General features: G+C 34.6%; 1 protein-coding gene across 3 annotated transcripts in view; it reads left to right on the top strand.

Moving 5' to 3' along the window:
- The window catches only part of Pli (E3 ubiquitin-protein ligase pellino), a 116,449-nt gene that overhangs the window by 49,517 nt on the left and 47,748 nt on the right, over positions 1-19,184 (top strand). For all 3 annotated transcript variants that reach the window (XM_088258798.1, XM_088258799.1, XM_088258801.1), the window contains exons 2-3: positions 2,794-2,898; positions 9,147-9,378. In XM_088258798.1, coding sequence (XP_088114924.1) covers positions 2,794-2,898; positions 9,147-9,378 — 337 coding nt within the window. The remainder of the gene's footprint in view (positions 1-2,793; positions 2,899-9,146; positions 9,379-19,184) is intronic.

Raw genomic sequence — 19,184 nt, 5'->3', positions numbered from 1 at the left:
ACATCTGACAGATATATCCAATATAATTTTATCATTATTTGAAATGTTTCCCGTGTCCCAGTTTGGGGCTAAAGCTGGATACGTTTATAATCGGGAAGTAAAGTTACTGCCGTTAGATACGTTTCAGTTACCGGATACGCTCGGTAACTAGTAAACCGGTTACTTCACTTCTATTTTCATTGCTCTTTGCTCGAACATCTTGGCATGTGCAGTTTCCGGACTTCGATCTCATGTGAACTGAGAGGACAAACATGTGCGTACATTCTGCGTACGGCTAGTTATTCGTGCCCGATGTACGATTTAATATGTTGTAGATTTGTTCCGTGCGAATAGCAAACGTTATACATATTGAATTTGCATAGAAATTGTATTTTTTCAGGTATTTTTATAAAAACACAAGCAAACCTTTTTGTGAAAATGAAAAACACGCCCTCTTTCAATTTTCAAACAATTTTCTTTTTCTTTTCTTAGTTGAAAAGTAGGAGTTTACTTTTAAAGTCCTTGCTACTTTTATATTGTATTTTTTAATAATAATGATTAAAGTCACGCAATATGGCACATAAATTATGCAAAAGGAAAAAACGCGAAAGTGAAATTATGTTTTTTTTTATGTTAGTGCTTAGATGATTTATAAATCACGTTGTTATGTCTTGAATTAACTCTGCAATTTTAAGAGAAAATCGCTTGTTCCGGTAGATTACGTTATCATACATAAATACGGAAATACAACTGATATGGGCTGTCACTCTTGTTCCAGATATTCAAATTGGAATTCATCGGAATTTCCGAACGTGCACGTGATGTGGGTGATAATTATTTATAGATGACGTGAATGTTACCGTTGGTAATAAATTCTTTTAGCAATGTTATATACTAGCAGTTACTCTAATCCTTATACTATGATCTTCTTCCTGGCTCCATCCCAACTCATCGTCTTTTGTAGACTCTTGGGGTCAGCTCTCCTCGTCCTCAGGTTGTAGGTCCTTCTATCATGGGTCACCTAGGCCATGACTTTCCATCGTGTTTTCTTTCTGCAGCATCCATGAATTCTTTTGGCTTCCTCTAGATGTCTTTCGATGAAGATCCATGGCGAATGCCTGGTTCACAATATGATCAGGTTCTCTGCGTCCTATGTGCCCATACTACCTCAATTGCCTTTCCTCTACCTAACTATTGATGTCTGTAACATTCAGGCTTCCAGGCGTGATTTTTTTTTTTTTTCTTTAAGTGACACTCTAGCTGACCATCTGAGCATTACATTTCAGTAGTTTCTAGTTGCCTAGAGTAAGTGTAAAACAGCGTGCAGCATTTCTTGTATTATGATGCGACATTAGACAACTGCTAGACGCGAAATTATGAACTTTATACTAACACAGGTGCGTACTTTTAGAGTTTGAAAAAAAATCGAATACATGCTTATTTTATAGCCTACAGCATTCGAGCTCTTATGGTTGCCGGGTTCGATTGCGTATTTTACACGCAAATTTGTTACACTTGACCGCCGTATGAAGCGCAAGGCTAACCATCTTTCCTTCTTAATGTAATTTGCATTGGAAGTAATTTCGTAATCTAAATTAATTCGTTACGCAACAGAAGTGGAATATTTCGTTAAATTTTAAGCGCAATATATCTTACGATTGAATAAGTATTCTATTTTGCGCATTTACCTTAATTTCGAGCAACCCTCTAAATTTACAATATTATTAAAACTCAATATTTTTTATTGGGAAATAAACCGATTATGCGTCCGCGTTTTCTAATGACTGCAAAAAATTAATCTTACACAATCATGCCAAAGTATAAATACTAGTTTTTCAGAAGAAAAAATTAGATCATGCTTTGTTTGGTATTTAAAAAATTGTCTTCCGACAATTCCTCCTTTGATAAAATGCTTTATTCGGAAATAATGTTGCTTCCTTTAGATATAATATTTTAATGTATAATAATAATTTAATAATCGAATACCCATTCGAGAATACTATTTAGTACATTTCACGTGCAAGGTGATACAACGGTAGGATATTGGATGTATAACACGACTTGGAGTATTATGTTATCATGAACAGGTAATTATTCATCAGCGAGTATTTCTTCCCACGCCTACGGGTCAAATAATGGATACGCTCGCGTTTCACAGTGCAGACAAATCATAATAATTATTTAAACTTTACACGCGATTTTTATTCTTATTATATAATTTTATTTTATTTCTAACAGTGATAAATTTCCCGTGTGATGCAAAAATATTTAAATGCTCTCCTTTTACTTTCTCAACATCATCTCAAAAAAAATATTTTCATATATATTTTTTTAATTTTCCAACGAAGTGGCTCTGCTATCTAGGTCGTCAAAAAATAGTAGAAATCGAAAATAGTCTATTATTTTTTACAATAGCAACAGCAAATAATATTGTGACAATTGTTTCGCCTAGTTATGGCATTTTCAAACAAATGTGAAGATTAAATGCACTGACGGTCCTTTAATCTTCACATTCGTTTGAAAACTAGACGAAATAATTGTCACAATATTAATTTTTTATGTGTTTTTTTTAATAAAATACCACTTAGTAGACTCAAGAAATCTGTGTTTGATTTAAAAATCAATACATAAATTAAAATGGAGTTCTACAAATTAAACGCCAAAATCAATAAATAATGTTTTTTGTCTTTGGCGTTGGAATAGCGAACTGATAATGTTAATATTCCAGTCTTTAAGATATAATAAATAATAAGTGATACGTGTCCTTTGGATATTCCATTTTTAGAATTAATATTTATTGTTTTCTGTTTGCAGTGCGGCCGACAGCGCCGAGTCGCCAATACTGGAGGAGTCGGCCGAAGGCGGCGCTGATCAGAAACCAAAACCGCTCGTCAAGTACGGCGAACTCGTCATTCTAGGGTGAGTATTCTTTCTAAAGACGATAGAGAGTAGCATGGTCCAACTCCATATGACGGCAAGTCCACGAAGGACCTGCGGCTGACTGGCTTTCTTCCACCTCCGATCTTCCTCGAAGAAACGACTTTCATCCAAGTATTTTGAAACACTCGAGATGTTGCGAATAAAAATATCGTGTCAAATTACAAGCTGCATAAAAAAAATGGAAATTACGTTTTCCGGCGTTTCTTAGTTTGTAAAAATAATCCGGAGTTCGGATCTTGCATACATCCAATTATATGCGTCTTTGCTAAATAACAAGGTGTCTCAATCTAACAAAGATGGCTGTTGTGAACTCATGTGTACTGTGTCATGAGATTAATAATATATATATAGTTGCAAAAATTTAATGGGTAGAATGGTGAATGTTGCACTAGTATAAAATGACCACTCAAGCAGCCTACGATAGGTTGTAAGGCCTGTAAATACCCAGACTTCCATATTCTTCTTCATCTATCTTGAAATATTACTTTAAATATAACTTTCATCTACTTCAATTCTTAATCAACTACATTCTATGTTACATCGTGTTTTGAATTTTTGTAAATAAAAAGTCAAACGTGTTTGTAGGTACTCGCGTTTTCACTCCAAATTGTAATAATCATCTGTGATAATATAATCCTTCTGAGAAAGTCTATCAACCAGTTTCCTTCCAGTCGCACAGTCCCTTTCTTCTTCAGCACCAGCTTTTCCCTTTTTCCATTTCGCTCACTCCTTTCAAGAACGTCGTAAATCAAAAAACTTGATTTTTCAGGAGAACGTTTTTTAAAGTTTAAAAATATAACACAATGTATTAAAAATAAATATCCAGCCACTTATTGAACTTTTTTACTGTCCAACAGATCTTTTGAGGTAAAACCTGAATGTTTTTTCTCCATTTGAAAAATATTTAGTATATTAAAAAAAAAAAATGCCTCTTCTTTAAAATGCAAAAACATCATTTTCTGCCCTGTAGCGGGTAAATATTGAGTTAAAAATATGCCTCTTTTGCTGGGATATAGTACATTTTCTGGGCATTCCGAAAACATGTACAACTGGAAATTGACGATTTTTCATTTATGACGTTCTTGAAAGGAGTGAGCGATTTCTTAACCACCAATAGAAGGATCGTTCTTCGCAAACGTGTGATTTTTGAATTAATATCATTTACAATTTTCTTTACCTATACGATCCTTTAACGGAAATATGGTACAACAAACCGCTATCATGATAGTACCTACTACGTGATATCCACTACAATTCAGGGGCGGAAGTATAATTATAATCGTCAGTTTATTCAGAAACCTGTACAACAATATTACTCAATTTGTTTACATTATACCACTATAGATTTCTTTTATTCGTTACATGACAGTTTTTGTGAGATACTATGCAAACATATTATTATATCAATTAACCGCTATGATTTCATGACGCCACCTGTGAGAAGTGCTTATTTCAGCGATTTGACGTTAAAATAATCAAACACCTCTTACGTCAATGCCGTTGATTTATGTGAATTAAACGTAGTTGGGTATTATTAAAAACGAAAACGTTTCCCAGAAGTACAGAAAATTTGCGGATATGCACATTTTTCATATTTAAATTCGATCTTATTTTTAGATTCAATTTAGAGAGTTTAAATACACTAATGCAAACCTATTCCCCGCTTCAGAACCTTTTACAAATATTAATCCTGTCCCAAACAAAAAATCTAATTTCATGAATTGTTTCGGCTGTCACTTAAGTTAAAATCTATCCATTTTTTTATTTAATTTTTACTTAGCAAATACTACTATTTCTTAAAATCTATTGTTACACGTGTTTCGGTGCATTCCGCATCATTTTCAAACACCGTTTTTACATTCGTACGGTGTATAAATGAAGCGGAATGTATCGAAACACGTATCAGAATAGATTTTAATAAATAGTGATATTTACTAAGTAAAATTTAAATCGAGAAATTAAAAACATATTTTGAGTGTGTCCAAATACTAGTTCACAAATCTGGATTACCTCCAATTATAGGAGTTATCTATCATATTATTTATTTGACATCTCATCAAAGATGAAGAAGAATATGGAAGTCTAGGCATTTACGGGGCTGACGACCGTCATGGGCTGGTTTAAGTGATCACTTTACACACGTGTAACATTCACCAATTCTACCCATTATTGACAACCACACTACTCAAATTCTTGGAAGTTCTATATATATATGAACTAATTTAGAAAACTTGTTCTTGAATCACTAGAACTTCACTAGAGACATCTATTGGTGATATGTAAAGAAGCTTTTTACTAAGCAGAAACTCTTATATTAGTGTGTGAGGTCCGAATCCTGAATTAAATTAAATGAATAAGAAATTAAATGCTGTATCTATACTTTCAATTTCTACTACTCTATCTGCTTCCGCTCTATAGGTGAAGCATATCGCTCACTCTTTTCAAGAACGTCATAAATCAAAAATCGTAAATTTTCGGAATGCCCAGAAAATGTACTATATCCCAGCAAAAAAAGCATATTTTTAACTTAATATTTACCCTCTACGGGGCAGAAAGTGTTGTTTTTGCATATTGAAGAAAAGGTATTGTTTAATTATTTTTTCAGGTTTAACGTAAAAAGATATGTTGCACGGTAAAAATTTCAGTAAGTGGCTTGATATTTATTTTTAATACATTGTATTATATTATATACTTTAAAAACGTTCTCCTTAAAAATTAAGCATTTTGATTTATGACGTTCTTGAAAGGAGTGAGCGATATGATAATTTTAAAAAATCTGATTACCACCAAATTACACGAGTAGCGTCAAATGACCGAATTTTCCCATTTCTTCCGACGGTTTCAGAGAAATTTGGGTGCGTCTTTAATTCCAAGATACTTCCGCTGTCTTAAAAGCCAATCCCATCGTTACGCTTCAAGCAACGTATCGATTGGGAAGCAAGAAATGGTTGGCTTGCCCTGGACGTGCTTTCTTTCCCCATCCCATGATTCTCGCTGATGGATATTTGACCTACTTTACCAATACGCGGTCAGGCTTGAAAATAATGCCTTTTTTGTTTGTTTTTTCTTATTTTTTTCTGTGAAAGACGCTAATCCTCTTAAAAATGCATTTTTTTCTACTGTAAATGAGTATTTCCCTGTTGCAATCATACTGAATAATTAGAACGCAAATTACACAAAGTTATCTATACACATTCGGGTACAATCGCTGCACTAGATTTCGCATAATAACAAATTGAAATATTGTTTTTATTTATTTGTTTTTTTTTATACGGAATCTATTTCGGATAATATTAAGATAATAATTAGATGAATGGACAGAATGACTAAGAAAGTATATTTGGCATATGTGAGCGAGAGAGCAGATCGAGGACGGCCGAAAAAGACTTGGGACGATCAGATCAATCAGAACCTAAAATTTGGTGGTTTCAAAAGTCTGCGTAATCGGAGGGCATAGGGACTAGATGAATGGATGTGAAGGAGACTAGGAGATTATGTCAGTATAAAAGAGTGTGGCATTCCATCCTCTGCCTACCCCTGCGGGGAAACAGCGTATTTGTGGTAGCAGTAAATATATTTAATTGAAATATTTTTTTGTTTATTTGTTTTTATACCGAATCGATTTCGGATTTTTCTTTCAACTGTCACGTCGAATTCCGTAAAAGTGGTTAAGTCGTCGCTATCCCTTTTTTTAAGCGCCAGTCAATGACTGAAGCATGTTGAAGCGCAGATAGCAGCTGTCGTCCCTGCAATTAATGGAAGCGTATCTTTCCGCAGCCAAAATTGTTTTTGTTACTTTCTCGCTCGGCGCCGGGAGCGCCGAAACTAGACTGAGCCCACAAAAGATTTGTGCTCTCGTTAAAGTTCAGAGAACTATTCCAGGAATTTTAAGTTCCCGTTTCCACTTAACGATGGATAGGGATAAATGCACACGGTATGCCCAGTATTTTAGAGACCGTAAAATGCGGATAAAAGATGTTATGTGTATTGTTCGTGCTTAAAGCTTTTTGTCAATCGTATAACATCAATATTTTTAAAAAATCATTTAATTTTAAGGCGAAGTATTGGTTAAGTCGCAATATTATTTTCTCGATATCCAGGTAACATTTTACGTAAAAGATCCTTTTCTTGAAACATCGTTTTTGCATTGAAAAGAATAAGTTTTTCACCGAAATAAATATAAGGTTTTGAAAAGAAAAGAGTTATTAAATGGTAAGGAGTTAAAAATTCGTTACCTACATCATCAGGCTAGTCTGATGATGTCAATAACGAATCCCAGTCACTGGTCGAACAAACAAAAGTGGAAAAAACTATATAGTTCTTATTTTATTATATATTATGTTGACTGTCGCATTAGATACCTTTTTTATTTTTATTTTTTAAAAAGAGAAATATTTGCGTTTTTATTATTTGCAAAAATACTTCAATTTCATACTATTTCTGTGAGCCTAGCGGCTCATTATTAGATATAGGTATCAAATTGTGGTAGAGTGGGTTCGAACCGAGACACTCTTACTCAAGATTCCGCGACACTTACCACGGGACCACAACCCGACACAACATTGTTAACAAATTCATTATCATTTTTAATATATTATTTCATTGTAACAGTGGATCTAAAGTATCGTTAATTGTTCCCGAATTTCTAGGGGATTAGAAGGTTTTGGAATTATCCAAAGTGATGGAAGACCGCTTCCTTGTTAGTTCCGGGCGAAACACGGTCTGGTGATTTCGTTCAATATTTGTATTCTTGTTCGGAGATACAATATGCCGACACAAGAATACTATTATGACATTCTACCGCAATACAGTAAAATATGTGCCGAGAAAATTCTCGAGGAACGATGTATGCCCGACGATTACCAATATCATATATTTTTATTATAGAAAATACGTCAGTTTTTATCATGTTACATATTTTTTACAGACATCTTACATATTCCCGCCTCTCCTCATTTAACGATCCACTCGTTTAACTTCGGTATTTTTTTTTAAAAAACGTCACCGTACTCTTTTTTAACACTAGTACACCCCACCGGGGGTCGCTAAATATAAAATATTTAAATGTTTTTAGCATCCATAAATTCGGGTCGGAAAAAATTCCCCAAATGTTTTTACGGCAATATTTTATTATTATGGATAATTAAATTAAATTACTAAAATCTTTTTTAAAAACGACTTACTTGGTCAAAAATACAGTGAACCCACGCCACCTTTGGCATTTATAATTCTACAGGGTTCTTTTTCACCCATTCAATTCCTCGTATAAGTTCTCTTTTTTTTTTATACAGCCAAAATGACTATTATCACTATCTCTAATCTGTCTCCGTCCGATTTTTTTTATTATTTATTAATTATTCCCTTTATGTCTTCTTTTTCCTGGCTCCATCCTTACTTATCGTCTTTGTAGACTGTTGGGGTCAGCTCTCCTCGTCCTTAGGTTGTAGGTCCTTCTGTCATAGGCTACATCACCTAGGTCTTGCCTTCGAATCATGTCTTCTTTCTACAGCATCCGTGAATTAAGTTTTACCCTAGTTGTCTATCGATGATGATCCACGGCGATTGCCTGGTTCACGATATGATCTGGTTCTCTGCGTCTTATGTACCCATACCATCTCAGTTGCCTTTCCTCTACCTTGCTATTGATGTCTGTTACACCCAAGTTTCCACGAATGCGTGAACTCTTTATTTAGTCTTCAAGGGACACACCAGCTGACCATCTAATATTCGCATTTCAACAGTTTCTAGTTACCTAGAGTAGGTGTAATGCAGCGTCCAGCATTACTTGTATTATTATGCAGCATTAGAAAATACTTTATAACTGCTAAACGCGAAATTCTGTACTTTATATTAACACAGCTGCCTACTTCCTGCCTCTAGTTGTCTTTTGATAAAGATCCATGGCGCTTGCCTGGTTCACAACATGATCAGGTTCTCTGTGTCCTATGTGCTCATACCATCTCAATTGCCTTTCCTTTACCTTGCTATTGATGTCTGATACACTTGTCATTAATTATTCCCTTTGTCTATTTCATATTATTTATTATATTATTCCCCTCCCTCCACCATCACTTATTCTTCTTTCTGTCTCCATCCCAACTTATCGGTTAGCTTTCTTCGTCCTCGGGTTGTAGTTCCTACTTCTCGGACCCTTTCCTTGGATGAACTTGATCCTGAATCCCTCCAGGATCACTTCCTTGACTAAATTGCCTATATTTTCCCCCCAGATACAATGGCCTGCTGCCGCAGGGCGACCGCGGGCGGCGCCGGTCCAAGTTCGTGCTGTACCGGCGCGCCGCCCCCAACGGGGTCCGGCGCTCCAAGCACTACGTCGTCAAGACGCCCCACAGCTCGCAGGCCATCCTGGACGCGCGCCAGCACAGCATCTCCTACACGCTGAGCCGCAACCAGGCCGTCATAGTCGAGTACACGGAGGACGACTCCACCGACATGTTCCAGGTAATTGACTTCCCACTGTTAAAAGCCGACACTCGACTAGGGAAGGCCAACCGGGAGATGTTTGTTGTAGCCTTCCCTTGTTACTTCAGTTACTGGCTTCCTCTGGTTCATCCTGTACTTCTTCCGAATCAAGGATTATATAATAACATCTCCAACGCTTTCAAAATATCGCGAACAATTACGGGATGCTGACAAAATCACAATTTTCAAACCTACTCGTATATTAAAAATATATTTATTTTTGTATATACTAGTACACACTGTTCCCTTTGTGTGTAGCATTCACGTGCGACTCATGTTTATACTCGCTTTGTGACAAGCGAGTATACATATGAGTTGTCGAGGGAACTAAAGCTACTTTTACAATAAACTCGCAATTTATATGTACGTTCACACATGATTTTTTTTATCAAGTACCCACTGACATGAAATATTGTATTAAGACTGTAAAAGTATACTATTAATTATGCAATGATATTTTTAAGCCGTCTGACTCATTATCAGCCATACGCGCCTAGTGATTATTCCGTTTTGAGAGAAATGATAGATGTACGCGCCTGACGCGTACGCAGCACCCAACGTGTTAGATTAAATAAATATAAATATATATATATATATATATATATATATATATATATATATATATATATATATATATATATATATATATATATATATATATATATATATATTCTAGATCAGAAACGTATCATTATCAAATGATACGTCTCTTTTGTGATACGTGTGGCAAAATTGCCACAAGTTCATGACCCTTACCAAAACCCTTGCAGAGAAGCGTTACGAAACCCAGCCGAATTACCTTTTGTAGCGCATTTCGGGCAGAATATTTTTACGAGTGAGGATAAGATATAAAAAATAGCTCCCGTTGCATTTTTTCCACCGGTTTACCTCGGCTATAAAATTATTTCTATCGTTGAACGTTTTATATCAAATTTTAGCGTTTCATGTACCATATATTATGTAGTAAGGCTAACTAGTCATTACTAATTTATTATTTATGAAATAACTTAAATATTTTGATATATTGCATTGTTGTGAACTTTTACTAAAAATAGTAACCTCGTAGGCATTAATTACCCATATAATTTATCCTTTACTATTATTATTTCCCCAAAGAATGGCTTATTTTACGACAATCAAATTATTTATTTCAGTGATTAAAGTATCATTTTATAACCAATGAAGAAAACGTCAAAAAACTTAATAAAGTAAAATGTATTATTTAAGTAGATGAAGAGTAAGATCCATATCAGTGAATCTGTATCATAGAAGTGATCCGGTCATTAAAATCAGTATTTTCGTTGTTAATTGTAAAATTGTATCGAAAAAAAGATGATCTTTATCAGATCGGTTCAATTGATAATCGTTTCAGCACATCTGAACAGTTCATCGTTCGTGAACGAGAATCGCTCAAAATTGGATTCTCAGTGTATCTGAACGGATCGTTAAGATGCGTTCGTCCACGAATGACCCACGTGTAATCTGAAGCTGTGAAAATGTTTTTAAATATTTGCACAGCGATTTCTACTCTCTTATCCTGTTTACAGTAGTCCTACGCAATAGATTAGAGACTTGTTTTCTGTGAATCTATGCAGCTACCTACCTATGTTTTCTTTAAATTATACGAAAATACATCGCATCGTCAAATACACGACTTTAAATTTTGGTTTCAAACATTGCTACGTATAATCTTATTATTTTTTTTTACAACATTTTGAGTGTGTCCAAATACTTGTTCACAAAATCTGGATTATCTCCAATTACAGGAGTTATCAAAAAATAATATGATTTTTTTTTACATCCGACATAGACGAAGAAGAATATGGAAGTCTGGGCATTTACGGGGCTTACGACCGTCATAGGCCAGTTTAAGAGATCACTTTACACACTTGTAACATCCACCAATTCTATCCATGATTGACAGCTACACTACTCAAATTCTTGGAACTTCTAGATATATCGATTAAACTCGAAACATAGTATTTGAATTCACTACAATTTCATTAGAGACATCAATAGCGATTTTTTTCAAGAGATATATATATATTTATTTATTGTCTGATAGGAATTAAAATAATTGTAGTATTAACGTCTTGGGATTATTTTATTTTTATTCACCTGCAACGCAAATTCAGAGCATAAGTATACCCGACCAATGGCGTGTTAGGTTTCAATAAATTATTTTTAATGAACAGTTTTTATTCGATCAAAAAATATACCTACATAAAATAAATTGTCTTATTTCTTTTGTTCCGCATTATGCAATAAAGGAATATAAAACATTATAATGCATATTTTTATATCTCGGATACTTTAATTGGCCAGTTTGAAATTCGGCAGATCAGATTTAATGGCGTCCTATTAAAATAAAAACTGGTTTTCGCTTCCTAAATATCTTGACATGCGTTAAATCAAAGGAGAGCGACCTTGCGAGCTCATATCAACGCTTCCTACATCCTTTAGGAACATCCGCCAATCCGAATAATGTAATAATATTAATAATAAACGAAAAATGTATCCCTAATTGGTGTATATATATTTATTAAATGCTACAGGAGATCGCTTCCAAGCTAATTTAATTATTACGGTATAATGTAATTTGGTGCCTTATATCAAGAAATGTCTTTGTCAAGTTCAGTATTTCTGATGTATTTTTTTCTTAACCCTAGATTACTAAACTATCGTAATAATTACGACGGTAAAATGACGGTTCCTAGAAAATACGATGTTCGCGTCGTTCCTGCGCCCCCTGCTTCAGCGTACTTTCCTAAAGTACCTTTAATCTTCTACATTTTTACGTGATCGAATGTTACTATTACTTATAAAATAATAAATGTCTTTGGTGGTCTTATTTATTCCCGTTTTAATTCTGTCGTATTTTTTACGAATGTTAAGTATCAACGTCATTCGTAGGATAGTTTAGTATCTAGGGTTAATTTATTTAGGTATAAAATTCTTGAGTTTTTATGGAATTTGATGTGAAAAAAAATGGTAACATAAATTTGCTTTATTCGAAATATTTTTTATATTATATTTTTAACACTAAAAAAATATTCAGAAACAATACTTATTATATTAGTATACTAACCGAGATTTTTGTATATCGATTTCAAGACGTAACAGTCTCTTCATCAGGACAACCGATACACCGCTATCATAGGGCTATTCACCCACTTGAATCTATACATTATTCATCACATGCGTTATGTTAGTCAGGCCGATGGTCGATGGCCGTGATAGGTTATATGAATTATTATTTTTTAAATCTTATTAATTTTGTCTTAAAACGTATCGAGCATATGATGTTTGTTTAATTGGCCATCAAATCGACTTCACTGTAACAAATCGCTCACTCCTTTCAAGAACGTCATAAATCAAAAAACTTGATTTTTCTGGAGAACGTTTTTAAAGTTTAAAAATATAATACAATGTATTAAAAATAATCGTCAAGCCACATATTGAACTTTTTACTGTATAACAGATCTTTTTAGATAAAACCTGAAGGTTTTTTCTCCATTTGAAAAATATATAGTATATTTAAAAAAATAATTATACATTATCTTTATTCAAAATGCAAAGACAACACTTTCTGCCGTGCAGCGGGTAAATATTAAGTTAAAAATATGACTCCTTTGCTGGGATACAGTGCATTTTCTGGACATTCCGAAAACACGCACAACTGAAAATTTACGATTTTTGATTTTCTCGACGTTCTTGAAAGGAGTGAGCGATATGATCAGCAATTCACTTTCAAAAAACACACATGAAGGAAACAGCGTAATTAAATTTAATTATTTTAATTAATTTTGCGATTTTATTTCGCTTTATAGACGAGTAACTTTTTTTAATGTGGACTAAATATGACCTTGAACAGAATTAACTTTCGAGTACGTACTCGAGATGCATAATAATATAAAGCTTATAAGTGCCTTGATAGGCATCGTAAGCCGCGCAATTACAAGTGGCACGATTTGATATTTTCAAGCACTTTTTGTAACATTAATGAAACCTCGCGATTACTGGAACGGAACGAGCTCTAAAATGACTATAGCTGAAGCTAGCTGGTAATACCTGAGTAAAGTGAATTGCAAAAAATCTTCAAACACTAACAAGGACGGTGAATCGTGGGACAAAAGTGATTAACTTCTTTTTGTATCTCTTTAGATGCGCTTACGAAAATAATTACAGCCATTTGCCAGTTTTTTTATGTGTTTTCTCCGGTGCCTTGGGTAAACAAGAGTATCGTTGGCACCCCTAAGTTATAGGCAATAAACATTTGCATCAATATGCTGAAAATACTGCCATAGGCTGTAATAAGTTGTAGGCAATAATCTTCTGCATCAATATAGCAAATAAATCTAAATTATTATAATTTTTGACTTCATTTATAATTAATTAAGGGGATTAGCTATGTATGTCCGTATTTTTCCAATTTAAACTCGTTTTTTTTTTATTGTGTAGTGACTACCCAACACAGGGACGCGCGTTTTATTTTAGCCCCGGAAGGGAAAGGTTAAGCATGCTGATAAGCATAATTAATTAGTAGCGTCTGTAACAATAATACATTTGGATATTTTATATAGCGTCCTTTAATGTTTCTTTGCGTTGTACCTAGTGAAGTGGCCATCTCTAGGCAGCAGCTATGCTAAACAAACAGTTGCCGTAAAAGTAAAGGGGTGCTATTTAGTAATAAAGACCTGACTTTATAGTGTGAAAACTCATTTTCGGCCCGGGTGTTCTCCTAATGGAAAATCATCTAAGCGCCAGCTCGCCGCCACGCGAAACGAGCCTCGAATCGTATACGGTGACACTGCCGCTGGAGTCATTTTCGCTTACCCGCCGTTTAATGGATCAGTTTAAGTTGTGTCTTACGGGGGAAATGCTCACGGCGACTGGTAGGCCATTTGGCACATGCAAAAATAGTCGGTTGATAATATTATACAGTGGGGCAGTTAGTAAAGAAATATTGCGTCGAATCAGCTCAGAATTTCAGTCTTCTTCTTCTGTTCATGCCATGTCAGGTCCCCCTGACGTCGACTATCACTTGAGAGTAATAATCCTTGTCTTGGGCAGCTCTGAACAGCGCCATTTTCTGAATGTTAAGATATTTCTTTTTAACGTTTCACATTGAGTTTTTTAAACCTTGATTTATTCATGACAACAAAAAATCTCACATATAGGCATAGAGTGTGCGTGGTTATGAAATAAAACACAAAACATAATACTTATGGCTTATAGATTATTGTTATAATTCAAAAATATAAAATATACGAATAAAAATTAAAGAATGAATCAGTAAAATACAGAGATAAAAACAGTTAAATAAATTATTGTTATATTTGAACGTGATTACAAAAATAAGTTAGGTCTTGGAAAACTACCAATTATTTACTTTTCATCAATCAACAATATAAGTAGTAGGTACAACCCATTTTCATTGCATCTATGTATGTCACTCGAAGTCGTGAAGTTTATCATTATTTTTTATACGTTTTTATTTTACCGATGGATATAAAAATCAGATCGCTATCTCTTATCCAGTTCCGTCCTTACAAATCCATGAATATCCTAAATACATACATATGAGGATTATTATGAAAAGCGCTGACGTCAAAGCGCTTGTTTTTGGACGGACTCGTTTTCTCGCATCCTCAGTGTGCAAGTTACACAACCGAGTTCCGCGAGCACGTATGGAAAGATCTTAGTTTTGCTCTACTGGCGTCACTTTTTCCTATAAAGCTTATTATTATCTTCGGATAAAAAATCGCTCTGAAAAGAATAACAATGGTAATGGATAATGCTGATTGTACGTAATAACTTTTACTTTTTCGTGATTTAATATACATTATAATGTAGCTATCGCTCCAAGTAGAAACCTGAAACTGCTTTAAATTGATTCTTAATTGATTTCGTGTAGTTTTGATTGATGGAAATTTAATCCAAGTTTTAGTCTTAGAATCATCATTAAACCATGTAGCTCTCTAAATTATTAAATGTATATATCAAAAATAATATATGTATTTAATTTTTTTTTGTTATTTATATCTTAACATGGATAAGAGGAACATGGAATTTTATTATTGATTCGGAAGTAACACTGTGGTAAAATTTATCCATTGGTGTCTAAACACCATTACGGTGTTTGAAAATGATGCGGAATGCATCGAAACACGCGTCACGGTAGATTGTAAGTAATACTGGTATTTACTAGGTAAAACTTCAATTAAAAAAAATATGGAAGTCTAAGGTTTACAGCCTATCATATGCCGGTGTAGGTGATCACTTTATACAAGTTTAACATTCACTATTCAAGTAATGTGGTAACTCAAATTTCTCATTCCTCCCTCCCGTCCTTCGTTCAGTATTTTTACAAATTTACAAACGTGGAACTCATTTATGCTATTAACTTGATTTATGTAACTGTTTTGTAAAATTCCAAAATAAAATAAAACCTTTATCTTTATTTTTTTATTCCGCCTCGCACTGGGGTATTGAAAAGCCATAAAAAGGATAGCTTCTTGTACTTTAATTCAACTCATACAAATCTCAATGGGCGGATATGACGCAACAGGACGTATGAGCCGTTGCACCAATTGCAATAACAATATAAGCCGCACCGAAACGCTAATTGAACGATCAAAAGTGAAATTCTTTATGTGCGATCTCCGGCACGCGAACCCACCAAGGGACTCGGCAACTTGAAATGCATGGGATCCGAATTTGATCGTGGCAAAAGAAGACAATAGTGTCTGTCAGGGTCGAGCCGTGGCCCAGACCTATACACAAGTACAGTTATCTCTAATTCCGTGGGACTTCTTCCTATTCGGTCCTTTCACCAATTTCCCACGTCTTTGGATGTGTGCTGATAATGAGGTGTAATTTCACTTTCGCTCGAATTTCTGGGGTCCGCTCGTTTTGTAATAAGCGGACACAGCGATGGCTCGTGAAGAGAATTTGCAGAATATTGCAATAGAAAATGCAATATTTTTTATACGATTACGTTTCTGCGTACCCACCAGATGCGATATTACTTAATTGATTTAAAATTTCAATATTGCTGCAGTCATTTTATTTTTAAATTTTACAATGTGAAATTATTATATATACTTATGCGCTTTATGTGCTACACTTTTTTACTGAAGAAAAGAAACCATGGGTACAGGTCCCAGTCTCGAATTATAAAAAATATATATGTGCTGAAAGTGACGAAAAACACCCGACTTGAATATTAACAAAAATCAAACGTACTCGTTATGCGCTAAACGCTAGGGTTGATTAGTTAAAATAGTTAGTTAAAATCCTAAACAAAAGGCACTCTCAAATTAGATATGGGGATGGATATTATCACGAAGTGACTGCCGAATCAATTAATAAAATGTTTTAGATGATAATGGCGTCAAACAATAATATAATAAAACCCTTATCCGCACCCCAATGGTGCATAGGGCACTGCTTCATATAAACACAGTGTAAACTTGATCGTTTACACGTGAAGGAAAGGTGATCAGCCCTCCACTTCAGGTACCAGTCCAGGGTAATATTGAATAAATATTACAGTGAAAAAAATCACTTTTATTTATTTGACCCCTCTGGGAATCGAACCCGGGACCTCCAGAATGGTAGCCGAGCGTGCTGACCATTACACTACAGAGGCGGACAATAACAACAATAATCATACAATTTTTTTTTAATATGTATTTTTTTCTCCGGTAATATTTTTGAGGTTCGCTGCACTTCTTGCTCCTACGTAAAACCAGTCTTTGATTTAGGTACGTTCAGATATTCATTATTTTCACACCCGATTTGGGACGTGTGTGCTCATGTATCGTCTGCAAACACCGAGAGTAAAAATTTAATTTATGTCATCGTTAGCAAAAACAAGTATTTGGTAACTGAAGAATTAACATAAAAACGTATTATTGCATCGTAACACATACTCGCATATCTCGTATTTTCCGGTATACAACTCTTTACTTTTTTACGACTGGAGATAAAAATTATAATAAATTTTGTTTGAAATATTATATTACGGTTATTTGCTTGAGGAAGTTTTTTTAAATTTATATAATGAGTTATTTACTATTGCAACTTGTGATATGTAATATTTGTATATATATTTTTTTATTTCCATCTAAACAGTTAGCTATTTTCCTCATGTTTCGACAGGATTGGCGCATTTTACGTCACATATCGCTCACTCCTTTCAACAACGTCATAAATCGAAATTCGTCAATTTTCAGCTGTGCATGTTTCGGAATGCCCAAAAAATGTACTATATCCCAGCAAAAACGCTATATTTTTAACTTACCCGCTACAGGGCAGAAAGTGTTGTTTTTGCATTTTGAAGAAAAGGTATTGTTTAATTGTTTTTTTAAATGTACTAAATATTTTTCAATTGGAGAAAAACCTTCAGGTTTTACCTAAAAAGATCTGTTGCACTGTAAAAAGTTCAATAAGTGGCTTGATATTTATTTTTAATACATTGTGTTATATTTTTAAACTTTATAAACGTTCTCCTGAAAAATCAAGTGTTTTGATTTATGACGTTCTTGAAAGGAGTGAGCGATATCTGACTAGCCGCGGTAAAGAATTTAACAACACGCCGAAGAATGAAATGCAAATAAAAGTTTGTTTTTGTTTGGAAACTATACATGTAAGGGGCATTGCAACGTAATATTGTTTATAATATGTTTTACTATAAACTCCTTACTTGTTGTATGAATGATAGATATAAAATTGGATCTAAAAACACGTACAAAAAATTGACTATTATAGTTAATTAATTTTAAAACGTTGCTGTCGGGATTTGCATAATTTTTTTTTCTCAATTGTGCGTAGGAAGCGGGTCACGTATAAATCGTTATTTTGGGGCACGTATATATACGGATTTGAATTTAAGCTCAAAATACCACATCACAACTAACGATTCAAGTGATAACTTCAAATTGAAACACTACACTATTCAGGGTCAAGTATCAGACTCAACATATTGAAGGTTAATGGGGGTAGTCAAATGGGACGAAAATGTGTTAACATCAACTCATCAACCAAGTTTTTCACATTTTATTGCAAATAGATGTGACGTATCCGCGCCCAGTGGTGCATAGGACACCACATCGGATCGAGTCGTAGTAAATCGAGAGAAGAGCGGAATAAATATTTGATGGATATGGAGATAGAGATATTGTAAGTGGAGAAGCTCAGGGTTGAAGACATTGCTGGTATCACTCACCCACTAAAAGTGCGGCAAAACATGCGAGAGTCACACGAATACTATCCATAAAATAAACATGGCTGTGTCTGGAAGAGCGAGGAAAACTTTGAATGAAAATTGGACAGGTCGTGATATACACAGTGCGATTCATAAATGTGGAAAAAGCGAATAATGTTTGCAATGACAGAGTTGTGTGACGCTCTATCCTCTGCCTAAATCTTGCTAAATCGCCACACATTGCCGGACGAAGGGTAGGCGCGTTTCGGATCGCCCCACATACCATTCATTACGTGCCATTGGAGTACAATGAAATTCCAGTGCTCGGATCGATGGCAGATGTTATCTTGGACACCGAGGCGAGCGTCACACGCGACCGGATCGCTCGGTGCCCCACACACTTTTAGTATTTATTGATTTTTGTGTCGTTTTGTGTACATTATATATACGTAATAATACCGGCAAGGTCGTTCGTTTCCGACTTGAGCGCGCGTTCAGGTAAGAAAGCTCGCGGTTTAGCCCTCAGAAGAGAACCTAAAGGGAAATTCATTTGTATCTTTGTGAAACAAATGGG

Source organism: Brachycentrus maculatus, unplaced genomic scaffold (genome assembly GCF_059751285.1).
Source record: "Brachycentrus maculatus isolate JH-2025_06_01 unplaced genomic scaffold, ASM5975128v1 h1tg000104l, whole genome shotgun sequence".
Lineage (NCBI taxonomy): Eukaryota > Metazoa > Arthropoda > Insecta > Trichoptera > Brachycentridae > Brachycentrus > Brachycentrus maculatus.
This window is presented reverse-complemented; position numbering and strand designations above follow the sequence as displayed.